Source organism: Hypomesus nipponensis, chromosome 10, assembly GCF_054491055.1.
Source record: "Hypomesus nipponensis isolate SF chromosome 10, ASM5449105v1, whole genome shotgun sequence".
Classification (NCBI taxonomy): domain Eukaryota; kingdom Metazoa; phylum Chordata; class Actinopteri; order Osmeriformes; family Osmeridae; genus Hypomesus; species Hypomesus nipponensis.
This window is the reverse complement of record NC_140370.1, coordinates 15,982,501-15,997,500: the sequence shown is the minus strand read 5'-3', so window position 1 is coordinate 15,997,500 and position 15,000 is coordinate 15,982,501. Positions and strand designations below refer to the sequence as shown.

Below are 15,000 nucleotides of genomic sequence, written 5' to 3'. Positions count from 1 at the left end.
TCATGTGTTAGCATACTTGCCATGGCCTTAATGGTCATGAGGACCACATCATTATCTTTGATGATTTCAATCACAGACGTTTAAATATTTGTACATAGACACATCTTTTTATTAAAATAGTGTTTCCAAATGTTACAACTATACATTAGTCATTTATAAATGGTGGATCTGGGGGTTTGGCATTTTACATGTATTCATTTAGCAGACGCTTTTATCCAAAGCGACTTCCAATAGAGAGCTTTACAAAGTGCATAGGTCACTGATAATAACAACAAGATAGCCCCAAAGCATTGTGGGCAGCCAAAACATGAAGTACACATTGTGAACAACCAAAAAATAAGTGCCAAAGGGAAGAACCATAAAAACATGTAGTTAAGCAAGTTACAATTAAACAACATGAATCGCTAAGTGCAAGTATACCTGTAGAAAAGCAAGTAACAGTAACTAAAATATATATAACTAATATATATTTCACAGCAAATACAACAGTTTAAATCAGCTACCACTAACCAACAAGAGCAACAAGTCTCTAAGCAAGAGTCATTGTGATCCTTGAGGAAACTAGCATTGGGTTCAGCCAACCATTCCGTTGTACTCCCGGAACAAGTGCGTATAAGAATACTTTAGCTAACGCTTCCTAATCAGCTTCAGGTTTAGCAGTGAGGGATTATATATAGTTCCGTATTATACACACATATATATATATATATATATATATATATATATATATATATATATATACTAACCCAGATGTGAACATAGTTAACCCGTAGGGACCTCTTGGTAGGAAGAAGGCAGCATGAATAAATGATATTCAGGTTATGTATTATTAATTCAGATGCATGGTATAGCGAGGATAGTCAGGGCCGTATGGGAAATGTTTCGACACTGCAGCATAGCTGCCTGTGGTCGATGGCTTGTCTGCAGTACATATTTCCTTTCATGTGGTTTATATTGCATGTGCAGCATCTATGGATATGATGGATGCTCTGCTAGTGTGTGTTGTCCCAGCCTTCCTGAGTGGGTCTCACTCCTGCTTGTTCAGTTGGAAGTAAATGGAAGGTATTATAGACACGGTGTATGTTTATACTATGTACGGTTCCCAGTCACTTTGCTCTGACAAGTGAGTGTGTGTGTGTGCGCATGTGCGCGTTTGTGTGTATGCACACGTATATGCAATATTTAACTGTACGACATTGAGAACATATTTAACGCATGTATACTGAATCTTTAAAACAGTTACAGTAATTTCAGAATATGTTGGTATTTGCTCCGTATAAAGTCTTCTCCCATGCTTTGCTGGCTCAATGTTAACCCTAACCCTCCACAAGTTTGTGAAACACATAATGTATGTTCATATACAGTATATACATATACAATTTGTACTGAAGAAGTGAGAGTAAAAACAACTAAATAGTATATATATGATCTTACTATATAACTGTAAATACGCTGGGATTTCTCCATCATCCTCGGAGGTATGATAGCTCTGATGGTCGTCAACGCCGGCTCCATGGAATCGCTATGTGTCTTTGTCCTTCTGCCCTCCTATGACCCTTGACCTTGTGCTAACTGCTGACCTCTCGTCTCCCCCATGGGCAGTTCCGCGTGCCGCCCAGCCCCCACCAATCCCAACAGAGCGCCAAGCAGACAGGCCCCGCCCCCTGGAGAAGAGATGCCCCCCCCTCTCACCACGACGGCCACAGGCTGCACTGGGTAAATACACACACACACACACACTCGGCTGTTTTAAAACACACACACAGATACAGATGGATGTGTAAATACACACACAGATGTGTACACACACACGCACAGATATTTGAACATACGAATGCATACACAGACACACACACGGACACAAAGACCATGATACACTGTAACACAACACACGCGCACACACACACACACGGACTCACTCAAACACACAGATGCGCACACACATACACAAATTCCTTTGCAATCAGGTAATCCCCTTTATTGTCGGAAACTGTAGAAAACCATGTCAACAATTAACATATGAGCGGGTGTTTCTTTAACTCCATAGTTCTCATGTTTACAATGTTGATCTGAACATCAGATAGGTACCCTCATAGCTCACCTATTTTAGTATTGCGTTTAAAATACAATTTATTGTCTCTTGTTTGAAACACTTTATGAACGGATTACTGCTTGAAAACAAACCAAACTGAAGTTGTGGGGAAGTCGTCAGTTGGGCGAGTCCCCGGATTACGGGGGGCGGGGTCAGGGCGAGGGCAAGGGCAGGACTGACGAGAGGAAGATTTCTGAAGAAACGAAACACGGATTTTAGACAAAATTATTAATCATAGAGATTCCGAGGAGGCAGTGTTGAAGCTTGAACAGGCCATAGTTGGAGGGTGTTCCCCCCCCACCCACTCTCCCCCCATCCCCCCCCCCCCCCTCCAATCCCCCACCTTTTCACATATTACATCTGACAGCATTATTCATGCTGTGTTGGCATGATGGGAGTGAATTGAAATTGAAATGATTTTTTAAATTTTTTATTATATTTTTTATTTTTTATCTCACCAGTCCCATTTGAATTTCGAATCTTATTTTGAATCTTGGTTGTCTGGTGGAGGGCGTTGGTTAAACTAACTGTCGTTTGTTTTCAAACTGAAGCGTCTGTTTTTAAAACATCAACGAGACGAATGTGTCTCTCTGGTTACATAGGATGTTGAAGGGTTGAGGGTTGCCGGGCGACGTGACCACAGGTGTGTAAATTCAATAGAATCTCTTTATGTTTCCACGAGGAACTTCATTAAACAAATAGCAGTGCAGATAGATGGCACATTCGGACCACGACAGACACAATCCAACACAGTTTTGGAGTTGCAGTCTCAGTAACTGTCGTTGCTATGCTGTGTCTGACAGCACAGAGAGAAGGGGGTTGTGGTCGGAAGAAGGGAGGACAATAGAAGAAGAGAGTAGAAACATCCCAGACATGAAAGGACAGATTGATCAATCTCAACGTGCTCTTTCTTTCTTTCTTTCTTTCTTTCTCCTTTTTCTTTGTTTCTTTTCCTAGAGCTTTGTACAGGAAGCAGCAGTTACGTAACCGTCATATTTGTTGATGTTATGTAATTCTCATTGGTTCATTTCCATACAGTCTCAAATGAAACATTCAGACAACCTTGAATTTCCCATAAGATGTCAGACAAACAGCCTCGTTCACTTTTTTTCTTTCAAATTGTTTTAGTAAAAAAAATGAAAATCTTTACTGCATTTAAAGAAGATTGTGTTTTCTAGTGGACTATACTGTGCTATACAGTACCAGAGTACACTATACTGTGCTATACAGTACCAGAGTACACTATACTGTGCTATACAGTACCAGAGTACACTATACTGTGCTATACAGTACCAGAGTACACCATACTGGAGTATCCTGTGATTATGTATACTAAACTGAAGTATACTATACTGCTGTATACTAGTAAACTACAGAGTATTACTATTCTGCTGTATACTAGTAAACTACAGAGTATTACTATTCTGCTGTATACTAGTATACTACAGAGTATTACTATTCTGCTGTATACTAGTATACTACAGAGTATTACTATTCTGCTGTATACTAGTATACTACAGAGTATACTATTCTGCTGTATATTAGTATACTACAGAGTATTACTATTCTGCTGTATATTAGTATACTACAGAGTATTACTATTCTGCTGTATATTAGTATACTACAGAGTATTACTATTCTGCTGTATACTAGTATACTACAACAGACCATTCCCAGCTGTTTGTTTTTGTTTAGCTCCTGACAGAACAAGCGTTCCTCAACTCAAACCTTTACAGTATGGGTTGTGCCAACACATCTCCCTCCAACCAACAGAGACATCTGCTCAAGAAAACACAATCAAATATGCTAATGTGTGAAAAACGTTGGCTTTTAGAGAGTAGAGGAGGAAGCTCATTACAACGATTATGGCTCTCTTTTATAAGAACAGTTGGGCTTGTATTCCTGGAGAGTTAGAGTCGGGGGTGGGGGGGGATGGAGAGAGAGAAAGAGAGAGAGAGAGAGAGAGAGAGAGAGAGAGAGAGAGAGAGAGAGAGAGAAGAAGAGAGAGAAACGGAGGAAGAGAGAGAAACGGAGGAAGAGAGAGAGAGAGACTTGGAACTGATCCTGAACCTAATTGCCTTTACTTGGCTTTCTGTCAGCTTCATTTTGTTTTCGGCAAATAAAAGAGCTAAATTAGTGGTAATGGAAATCTGTGAGGATGAAGAGGAGGAGGAGAAGGAGGAGGAGGAGGAAGAGGAGGAGGAGGAGGAAATAGAGGGAAAAATCCCTTCTGGTGGAGAAAATATGATCAAGATGCTTGATTTGAAGTTGCATCTTAGCAGGATGTGATTTGTTTGTTTGTCTCCTTCGGTGTAAACTTAGTAGTTCATGTGGCCAATTAAATGTTTCTACCTCATTTTAAACTACTAATATTACAGAGATGTATGTATGTGTTTATGTGTGTGTGTGCATGGTACCGGAGTTTGTGTGTGTTTGCGTGTGTGTGTGCGACCTTACCCCCTATTTACTGCTGATTGGGACAGAATGTATGCAGGGTAAAGAAGTGTTTACAGAATAATTCATGATTAAACTCAGATTTGTACCGTCTTTCATCTCACTGTCTTCTCCATATTTATCTGTGAATAAACAGGGGGAGCAGGGGGGAAGTGGGAGAGAGAGGCAGCGATAAAGAGCGAGTTAGATAAAAAGAGAGAGGTGGAGGGACAGAGAAGTGGAGATGAATGGGTAGAGATAAAACGAGAGAGGGTGTGAGAGAGAGGGATGGGAATTAGAGAAAGGCAAGGAGAGAGAGGGAAAGACAATGAAAGAGAGAGGGAAAGAGTGAAAGAGAGAGGGAGAGAGTGAAAGAGGGAGAGGGAGAGAGTGAAAGAGAGAGAGGGAGAGAGTGAAAGAGAGAAATATAGAGAGTGAAAGAGAGATATGGAGAGAGAGAGAGGGAGAGTAGGAGAAGAAGTTTGACGACAGATCATCCTGAACAACCAAGTGGAACTGGCTGTCAGCCTCCATAAAAGAACTCTTTTGTTACAGTTTAATGAGAGGCTTTGAACATTTACATACATTTCTCTACCTTCCTCCAACCCTCCTATTCATTTCAACCTGTGAATAATTTACCAACACGATCAGATTCACTCACTCATTCCTGTTTACAAGTAAGATGAGCTTACATGTATTTGATATAGAGGGGATGAATTTTGCATGAGTGTGAATAATCTAATGATGTATAGCTTTGTATAAATAGTAATGAATAGTTATTGTTCATATGGGAGAGATCAGAGCCGGTGCTCAGGGCCAGGGAAGGGTGTTCAGTCTAATGAGGTAGCTGTTACTCACAATGTGTTCTACTGCTTTAGTCTGATGGAGACACAGTGTAGAAGAAAACACCTGAAAGAGAGAGAGAGAGTGGGAGGGAGAGACAGAAAGAAAGAAAGGGATAGAGTGAAACAGACGGAGGGATTGAGAGTAATAGCCAAAAGGAAAGAGAGAGAGAAATGGACAGAGAGAGAGAGAGAGAGAGAGAGAGAGAGAGAGAGAGAGAGAGAGAGAGAGAGAAAGGTAAGGAGCTAGAGTGTTTGATTAGATCTGAAGAGAGAGGGCACATTCAGCTGCTTTTTCTGGAGGTCGATATTCAGGATAATATTGGCCAGTTCTTATGCTCATACGTTATAATGTTATGTAAAAAATAGACTATTAAATGTTTCCGCTCTCACTGTCTCTTCGTATCTCTCTCCCCCTGTTGGTGCCCTCCCCCTGCCTCTCTCTTTTCTATCCCCCCTTAGTCCTACCCTGGCTTGGGAGATGAGGACTTCAACATCCCCCCCATCACTCCCCCCACCATCCCCGAACACATGCTGCACCCTCACCTACCAGAGTCTGAGTCTGGAACATACCACCCACTGGCCTCCCCCGTCTCCCAGAGCGGCATGCACCCCTTCCACCTGCAGGGAATGGACCTGCCCGGAGTCACCGGCTCCAGCATGATGAACCAAGATGGCGGCCTGCTGAGCCAAGATGGAGGCATGATGTCCAGCACCCTGTCTGTGGTGAGTGTAGGCTCCAGTCTCTCCACAGCTAGTCAGGGCGATGACCTGGAGCTTACTCAGTGGGTTGAGTATGTTTATTCCCCCCCGGGAGATTTCACAGCAAACCGAGAACCTTGGTCTGAAACCTGACATTGACATTCTGATATTCTATGTGGGTGGTGGGTTTCTCGCTGTTCCAGTAGCACAGAAATGAAACTTAAACTTTAGATTTTGCCGAGCTGCGAGAACAGGATTCTGAGACTAAGGGGGGGTCTGTGTCCTGGCTTGCGTGTGTTTGTCTGTATTGTGACTAATAGCGGTTAACCATTGTGTCTCAGAGATAGAGATTTCTCCTGTTCTAGTCATACTGAAACTTCTCACCTCTCTCTCTCTCCCTCTGTCTCCCTCTCTCCATCTCTCTCGCCGTCCTGCTTTGTGAGAACAGATGAACCACCACTGTATTAGGTGTCAACAGCACCCTGGCTTTCTGACGCTGCGTATTTTTATCGATAATTTTCCATCGAGAACAGCCACTGCTGTTTGAGTGTCTTTTTTTTCTTGTAACCAGACCCTGTATAACAGCAACTGCGCCGATTCCTTTAAAGACTTTAAAGACCATCATACACGGCCTGTGTCTGGATCCCAGACTACTGGTTTGGGATTGGTTAGGGTTAAGATTCTCTCTTTCTATAGATATATATATATATATATATTTCTATCGCTTTCTTTCTCTCTGACTCTCTCCTGCTCTCGTTTTCTTCTGTTTTTCTCCCACTCTTATTTCTCTCCCTCTCTTTCCCTCTCTCTCAATCTATCTATCCCTCACTTTCTCTCTTTCCCTCTCTCAATCTATCTCTCCCTTTCTCTCCTTCTCTCTCTCTCCCTCACTCTGTGTTATACCTATTTTAGGATTAAGGCATACAGTAACTAAGGTTGCTCTCAGACCACGGTTGTTTGAAGCCAAAGGAGAGAGAGCTGGAGAGATATCCCGCTTTCCCCAGACTGACAAAGGCCATTCTGTTCTCATCCCACAACCTCTCCGAGTGGCTATGAATTATGGTTGCCAGGCAACCGGGCCTGGGCCAAGATCTGGTTGCCGCGGTGAGAGAAAAGAGAGTGAGAGAAAGAACGATAAAAAGAGAGTGAGATACAGTGAGAGAGAGAGAGAGGTAAGAGAATGAAAGAAATAAAGATGAAGAGAAACAGAGAGAGAGAGACAAAGAAAGAGGGAGAGAATGAGAGAGAGAGAGAGAGAGGGGGGGAGGTGAGACAGAGAGAGAGAATAAAAGAGAGAGAGAGAGAATGAAAGAGAGAGACTGTTTCTACATTTTATTGGTGGTTTTTCTTACTAAGCTATCTGACTAACTGCCAAAAGGACACCAGGCCTGCCACACTGTCAGTCTCCCAGCCGGGGTTGCTACCACAGACACTGCAGAACCTACACAGGCTAATAGCCGAGCAGAATTAGATTAACAGTGTCATCCTTTCCTTCAGAAAGGGGCTGACGTGAAAGGAGTGATTCTACGCATTTCCACTCAGTTTCCGGCAAGTTCCGTGTCCCTGACCACGCCCGTGCGAACGTTCTGATATGTCTCATAGGTGGTTGAATGTGGGGTGCTGTTCTGACCCAGTGAGTCACCAAGCCAAAGCTACGGAAACTTACAAACCGCCACGTCTACTGCTAGGGGCGGGATCTGTTCTCCGTGGTTACCGCAGTTAGCGGAGGTTAGCCGGTTAGCAGAGGTAAGCCAGTTAGCGGAGGTTAGCCAGTTAGCGGAGGTTAGCTAGTTAGCGGAGGTTAGCCGGTTAGCGGAGGTTAGCCGGTTAGCAGAGGTTAGCCGGTTAGCAGATCTGAGGCTTAATCTGCCCCTTAGTTAGCTGGCCGAGCTAAAAGACTGGTCCGCATAGGCATCTTCAAACCTGCTCCTGTAGAGCTTCCCCATCTTGTTATTTAACTGAAATTAATGTAATTAATTGTATTAATTAAATCATCTGAATGAGGAGATTTAGATTAGGGTTGACAAGGTGCTACATTAGAGTCACACAGGTGCAGGGTTAACTGGTGTTTGATGGGTTAATTATGTGTTAGCTGGCGTCTCTCAGTGTGTGTGTGTGTGTGTGGGTGTGGGCTGTGGTGCCCACAGCAGACTAGATTCTAAAGCAGCCCGTCTGTTCTCCTGTCCAGGTGATGCCTCACCTGTCGGGGTGGGGGTGGAGGGGGCCGTGTGTGTTTGTGGTCTGTGTGTGTTTGTGTTGGGGGTGAGGACAATAGGAGGCGTGAGGGGGGGTCACTAGAGGCACCTGTCGAGCCAGGTGGTGTCAGGTGACCTGGCCAGGTGAGGCTGGGTGAGGTGTCCCCCTGGGGAGAGGATCAATCAGACCCACCATCTGGGTGTCCAGGGAAACTACTGGAACTGACCTGAGATATACCTGTCACCTGCTATATATACCTATCCCCTGGGATTGAACGTGTCTGAGATTATACCTGTCTAAATTAGTCTAGAAAATTACTAGATGGTCACCAACCAAACCAAGACAGATATTCAGCTGAATGAACACTCACTGTTAAGTCTAAACTCTTTCTCATCTTCAAACATCTGTTGGACTTTGAATGAGAGTGTGAGAGGGTAAGGAGGAGTTAGTCAAATAATTCATGGGTAGATTATGTTTCTTCTAATACTGAGATTGATTTGAATATTGTTTTCATGAACAGATGCAGCAGATGGTAAACTCCAGGTACACCAGCAACCAGCAGTCAATGGAGGCCCTGAGACCCAGGAACCAATCAGGTATGGGGCAGCAGAGTCAGCTGACCACCATAAACCAATCACAGCTCGGACTGAGCGGGAACACCCACAATTCCCCCTCTCCTCCAGGAAGCAAGTCGGCCACGCCCTCTCCCTCCAGCTCTGTGCACGAGGATGATAACGACGAGTCAGTAAAGGTGAGGGGATGAGGGGCCTCTCACAGGCTATGTCTCTCTCACACACACACACACACACTTTGTCTCTTTGTGTCTGTCACGAACACACACACACACTATGTGTCTTTAACTATCACACACACACACACTCTCTATCTTGCTCTCTATGGAACAGACTTCCACTTCCAGTGTTAAACCACATGCTACATAGCTACACCAAAGGCTATATATCTACCCCATGGCTATATAGCTGAACCATGGCTATATAGCTGAACCATGACTATATAGCTGAACCATGGCTATATAGCTGAACCATGACTATATAGCTGAACCATGACTATATAGCTGAACCATGGCTATATAGCTGAACCATGACTATATAGCTGAACCATGACTATATAGCTGAACCATGGCTATATAGCTGAACCATGACTATATAGCTGAACCATGGCTATATAGCTGAACCATGGCTGTATACACCATAGGCTGTAACTGCTCACTCCCACGCCTGGAGAGTCAGAACGGTGTTAATATTTGATGCTACTGTACCTATATGGTACAAGTTATGTTTTATTCAGGCCAGCATCATGTCTAATGTGGTCAACAGCTCTGATGTGTGCTGCACATTCTGCAGTGTTTGTCGACACTGTGAACAATAAAGTTACTAAAATAGGATTCAACTGCATGCTTTTCTGTGGTAGTGCTCAGAAGATTGCTTCCTCTCTCCCTCTCTCTCTCTCTCTCTCTCACACACAATTTCTCTCTCTCACACACACACACTTTCTCTCACACACACTTTCTCTCTTTCTTTCTCGCATACACTTTCTCTTTCTCTTATCCTTCTCTTCTTTCATTTTCTCTTCTGTACTTCTTTTCCTCCCTCCCGTAATTTCTCTCTACCTCTCCCCTCCTCCTCTCTACATCTCTTCTCTCTACCTCTCCTCTCTCCTCCTCTCTCTACATCTCTTTCTACATCTCTTCTCTCTACCTCTCCCCTCTCCTTCTCTCTCTACATCTGATCGTCTCTCCACCTTTCCCCTCCTCCCTCTCTCTCCAGCATCTCACCCTGTCTTCTTCTCTGGTCCTCCAGCAGGCTGAGAAGAGACCAGCGGTGGAGGCCCCCAAGCCCAAACCCAAGACTCCCAAGAAGAAGAAGAAGAAGGACCCTAACGAGCCCCAGAAGCCTGTGTCTGCCTACGCCCTCTTCTTCAGGGATACGCAGGCGGCCATTAAGGGCCAGAACCCCAACGCCACCTTCGGAGAGGTGTCCAAGATCGTGGCATCCATGTGGGACGGGCTGGGAGAGGAACAGAAACAGGTGTGTGTGTGTGTGCAGACACGCAGGTGTGTGCTCCCTCACAGGTCAGAGATTTGATTTACTTGACTTGGAGTTTAACTCTTGACTTGTTTGACCGTCACAGGAATACAAGAAGAAAACAGAGACGGCCAAAAAGGAATACCTGAAGCAGCTGGCAGCTTACAGGGCCAGCCTGGTATCCCAGGTAACAACACCACCCTCCCGTAGAGTACGCACTCAACACCACCCTCCCGTAAAGACCCCAACATCACCCTGAGTTACTTCACTTACGTTGTCTTCTTTATATGTTGTCTCTCCCCCCCCCCCCCCCCGCTCCCCCTCTTCCCCCCCCTCCTCCCCAGCAGAGTTACAGCGAGCCAGGGGAGGTGAAGATGTCCCAGTCCCCCTCCATGCTGGCGTCGAAACCCCCCGTCTACCACGGGGCAGGACAGCCTGCGCCGCACCAGCACCCCCACCCCCACTCCCACCCAGGCCTCTACATGAGCCACCCCTACCACCACCCCTCCCATCCCCAGCACCACTCCCACCCCCATCCCCAGCACCACCAGACCGGCCTCAGCCCCCACCTTGGCCTCTCCAGGGGGGTGGCCCCCCGGCCCAGTGGACCCCACTCAGGAGGGCTTTCTCTGGGCAACATGGCTGCCGCCTCACCCCCTCCTCTCCAGATTAGCCCTCCCCTCCACAGTCACGCTCACCTGGGTCTGCACCACCAGCAGCAGCTCAGTGGACATAGCCTGTCCCTGCACTCTCCTTCAATGGGACAGGTGAGTTAGTTGCTGCACACTCACTCACACGCACACACACACCAATATATACACATGCACGCACTCTCACACCATACCTAAAGATATCATCTATGGGACTGGTCTTCTACTCCACACAAACACACCCACAGACACCTTCTCCTTTTCTCTCTCTCTTCCACACACACACACACACACACACACACACACACACACACACACACACACACACAGAGTCAGAGGGAAACATATTTCCCATTTTCTCTGGGTAATAAACAAATGTATGAGGGTGAGGATGTGATTTAAAGAGACTTGGCGAGCTGCATTGAGATTGATGAATTCATCAGTGGTGGTGACAAACAGCTGAAACATGCACACACACACACACACACACACACAGGAAATGACAGGGGGGAAAGGTCTCCAGGGAGACAGTGTTAGGTCCCCTCTCTTCTATGATCATCAAACGTTCAGTTCCCTGGTAGGCGGGCAAGTTAGTAGAGGGGTGGAATGATAGAGGGGCAGGTTAGTAGAGGGGCAGTAGTTAGTAGAGGGGCAGTAGTTAGTAGGGGGGCAGTAGTTAGTAGGGGGGTAGGTTAGTAGAGGGGCAGTAGTTAGTAGAGGGGTAGGATGGTAGAGGGGCAGGTTAGTAGAGGGGTAGGATGGTAGAGGGGCAGGTTAGTAGAGGGGCAGTAGTTAGTAGGGGGGCAGTAGTTAGTAGAGGGGCAGTAGTTAGTAGGGGGGTAGGTTAGTAGAGGGGCAGGTTAGTAGAGGGGCAGGTTAGTAGATGGGCAGTAGTTAGTAGGGGGGTAGGATGGTAGAGGGCAAACCTGTGTTGCCTGCGGGGGTGACAGTGACAGCCAGTAGCTGGGTCCAGGTAGCAGTTGGCTCCATATCCCAGAGATCCTCTGACTGTTGAATGCATCACGTATTCATGCGACGTTGTGGGGAACCTTGTTATTGCCTGAAAAGGAAACTGTCTCTTTTCTCTTTATCTGGTCTCAGCAGGCAGATGAACTGCTGCTGAGGGTCACTCCACCATGTTTTAGGAGAGGGGGAGGGTGGGGAGTTTATGTGTGTGTGTGTGTGAGAGAGAGAGAGAGTGAGAGAGAGACAGAGAGGTTTGGTGGGGGTGGTGGTTGAGGTTCCTCTTGACTTAGTTCCACAGGGATTAGAATATGAATTTGTCTGAAGTCCAATTCTAGATGAGTTGTAATCTTCATACTGTCTGTCTGTAGGGTGATGTCAGCGTGTACAGGAGAGAATAGTTTGACTTAAATCCCGTTTTAAATCCCGGAGGGGGAAATAATCCCCTGCTCTCCATTTTGCATATTTCTAGGAGGCTGCAAACAAAACACAAAAAACAGAAGAAGAAGAAAAAACATTGCTCCAACTTTTCCTTGAAGAAGGAGAGGAGGGGTTAGGGGCACGGGGGAGGGGGGATGGGGGAGAGAGAGAGAGATACAAAAGGGGCAGATGGGGTCTTTGTGAGGGGGTGAAGGAGAAGAATTTGAGGAACAATAGTTGAATAGGTAAGAGTCGGAGAAGGGGGAGAGGGAACTCAGCCACCTGCTGTCCCCAAGCTTTCACAGAGAGACTCACACACAGCACCCAGATTAACTTCCCTTTCAGTCTCCCCTCTCTCTACCTCTCCCTCTCTCTCGTTGTCTCTCACTCTCTCTCTCTCTACCTCTCCCTCCTATCTCTTCTCTACTCCCTCCCCTCTCTCTCTCTCCTACTTACTCCTCTGTCTCTCGGGGCAACTATCTCTTTCTCTCTCTTGTTGTCTGCCTGGTTATGATTCTCTCTATCCATCTCTCCTCTCCCCTCACTTTCTATCCATCTCTCCTCTCTCTGCTAATTTTCTGGCGCGTAGACACAAACACTTCTAGGAAAACCATCATCATTAAAAATTTGGCTCCCATCATTACAACCCCTCCTCCTGACAGTCACAGACAGATCTGACTGGATGTGTTGGTTGCAGTCTAACCTCCTCCCCCCCCCTCCCCCCCCCCCCAGGGGTTCCCTCTGCAGACAGAGTTCCAGAACATGATCAACATGTCGTCCTCTGGAGGTCAGGGCATGTCCCCTCCCATGGAGTACGGCCGCAGCGCCCAGCGACAGCAGCTGGACTGGAACGAGTTCTCCGGTAACGGGTACGTAGGGAATATGCTGGTCTGGATTAACCAGATTATCCCTAATATTGGACTAGGCATGTTTAGAGAGAAAATATCAATGGCACTTTGTGTTTTCAGACCCAGTGCTCTAGAGAGAGCTGTAGTGGAGTTCTAAAGGAGTGGGTTCTAGAACACAGACATGACGGCAGGTTCTAGAACGTGTGCTTTGTTGCTTTTCCTTCCAGAACTCACCAGAGAGATAAACCGCTATTCCTGACCTGATTGGACCTGGAGTCCGGCTCCAATGACCACAACCACACCTCCTGAGAGGCTCCGGCATGAACCAGACCACAGCTCGACCTCAACCCCAACTGGTCAAATCGTTGTCTACTCTTTGTGTTAACTGGACCAAGGAGCTGACCACCAACACACATACACACACACACACAAGCACACACCACCCTGCTACTACAACTAGGGTCTAGTCAGCACAGCTAGTTTGCCATCCTCGTGCAGATAGTTCCAAGACAAACACAAATATTTATCACGTTCCCCAGAATCACTTTACAAATGTGATGTCACAAAGCCAACATGCTGAAGGTTCCGTTGGAGTTTGATGATGATTATGAGCAGAATGAGCCAGCTTCCCCACACAGGGTGGTTGACAACACAAGCTAACACATAATCAAATCCCAGATGTTAATTTAGCACTTAAAGGGCCCCTGTTTATATCCCATACTGAGCTAAAGGTGAACCAAAATCACAGATAATCTTTTTCAATTAAACATATGGACTCTCTCATATCCTATCTCTCTCTCCCTCTCTCTGTATCCCTCTCTCTCTCTCTCTCTCCCTCTCTGCTACTCAACTGCCTTACAGATTGTACAGTGCACCACCCTTCTTTTATAAACTGATGCTCATCCTGTAAATATATCAGTTTGTGTGGCTTCTACCCCCCAAGAGTTTGAATTTCTAAAAGATAAGCTTTGTCTTAAATGCAGTTTAAGATGAATTGGATCACAAGAGGGAATTTAACCAGATTTAAGAAGGGACATTGATGAACATGGCTATTGAAGTTATTCAGGTTCTCATTTGGCATGATTTTGTCAATACTATGAAATTAATCTGTAAAATAAAGTTGAGAAATCAATTGATGTTCAACTCGAAACTGTGTGTGCACCCTTGAAATAGGTGCTACGAAATGTTTGAAGTTTTGTGAAAAATAGACCAAACAAACAACAGTTTTTATTTTGTACAAAACAAAAAAATACATTTTTGTTCGACAGTTGGCATAGTGCTAATCCAGTGCTGGTCCAAACTCTTTGTGTGAGGGCGTAGAAAGCGACGTTTATGTCGTTAATGAGGAGCGGGGACAGATTGGCGGCTTCTCGCGCCATAACCCCGACATCTGGCTCGCTCACGCGCCGCTCAGATCGCTGCATCCTTGCGGAGCTTGTTCGTGGTGCGCGTCTGTGCGCGTGCCTATTTATAAAACAATGAGAACTTGTAGGTGTTATGGTTTTTTTAAGTTGATATGTTTAGATAATGATAATGATGGATGTCACTTTCTCTCTCTGTTCAATGTATTATTTGGCAGAAACGACTCCAGGCAAAAATGTGAAGAATTCTTATCTTATTTTTAGTTTCTATTCTGTTTTATTCTAATGTGTTCTAATGAAAATAAAGTAAACCTGCATTTATGTGCAGTAATCACTCCGTTCTCTCTCCTTTCTGACTCATTTTAGAGTTGTGTATTTTATCTACATAAAAAAATACGTGTGTGTGTGTGTGTGTGGGGGGGGGGGGGCACACAAATGATGGTAAACC

At 45.4% G+C, this 15,000-nt stretch overlaps 1 protein-coding gene across 6 annotated transcripts in view; it reads left to right on the top strand.

Annotated features, from left to right (window-relative positions):
* The window catches only part of tox (thymocyte selection-associated high mobility group box), a 31,049-nt gene extending 16,162 nt beyond the window's left edge, over window positions 1-14,887 (top strand). The window contains exons 3-11 of one of the 6 annotated variants that reach the window (XM_084708522.1): window positions 1,603-1,716; window positions 5,830-6,093; window positions 8,786-8,861; window positions 8,949-9,016; window positions 10,089-10,313; window positions 10,417-10,497; window positions 10,655-11,077; window positions 13,076-13,212; window positions 13,419-14,887. In XM_084708522.1, coding sequence (XP_084564648.1) covers window positions 1,603-1,716; window positions 5,830-6,093; window positions 8,786-8,861; window positions 8,949-9,016; window positions 10,089-10,313; window positions 10,417-10,497; window positions 10,655-11,077; window positions 13,076-13,212; window positions 13,419-13,455 — 1,425 coding nt within the window. In that variant the 3' untranslated portion in view covers window positions 13,456-14,887. Of the gene's footprint in view, window positions 1-1,602; window positions 1,717-5,829; window positions 6,094-8,785; window positions 9,017-10,085; window positions 10,314-10,416; window positions 10,498-10,654; window positions 11,078-13,075; window positions 13,213-13,418 lie in introns of all 6 variants that reach the window. The other 5 variants (XM_084708521.1, XM_084708519.1, XM_084708520.1 and 2 more) reach the window with 5 other exon arrangements.
* The last annotated feature ends 113 nt before the right edge of the window (window positions 14,888-15,000 follow it).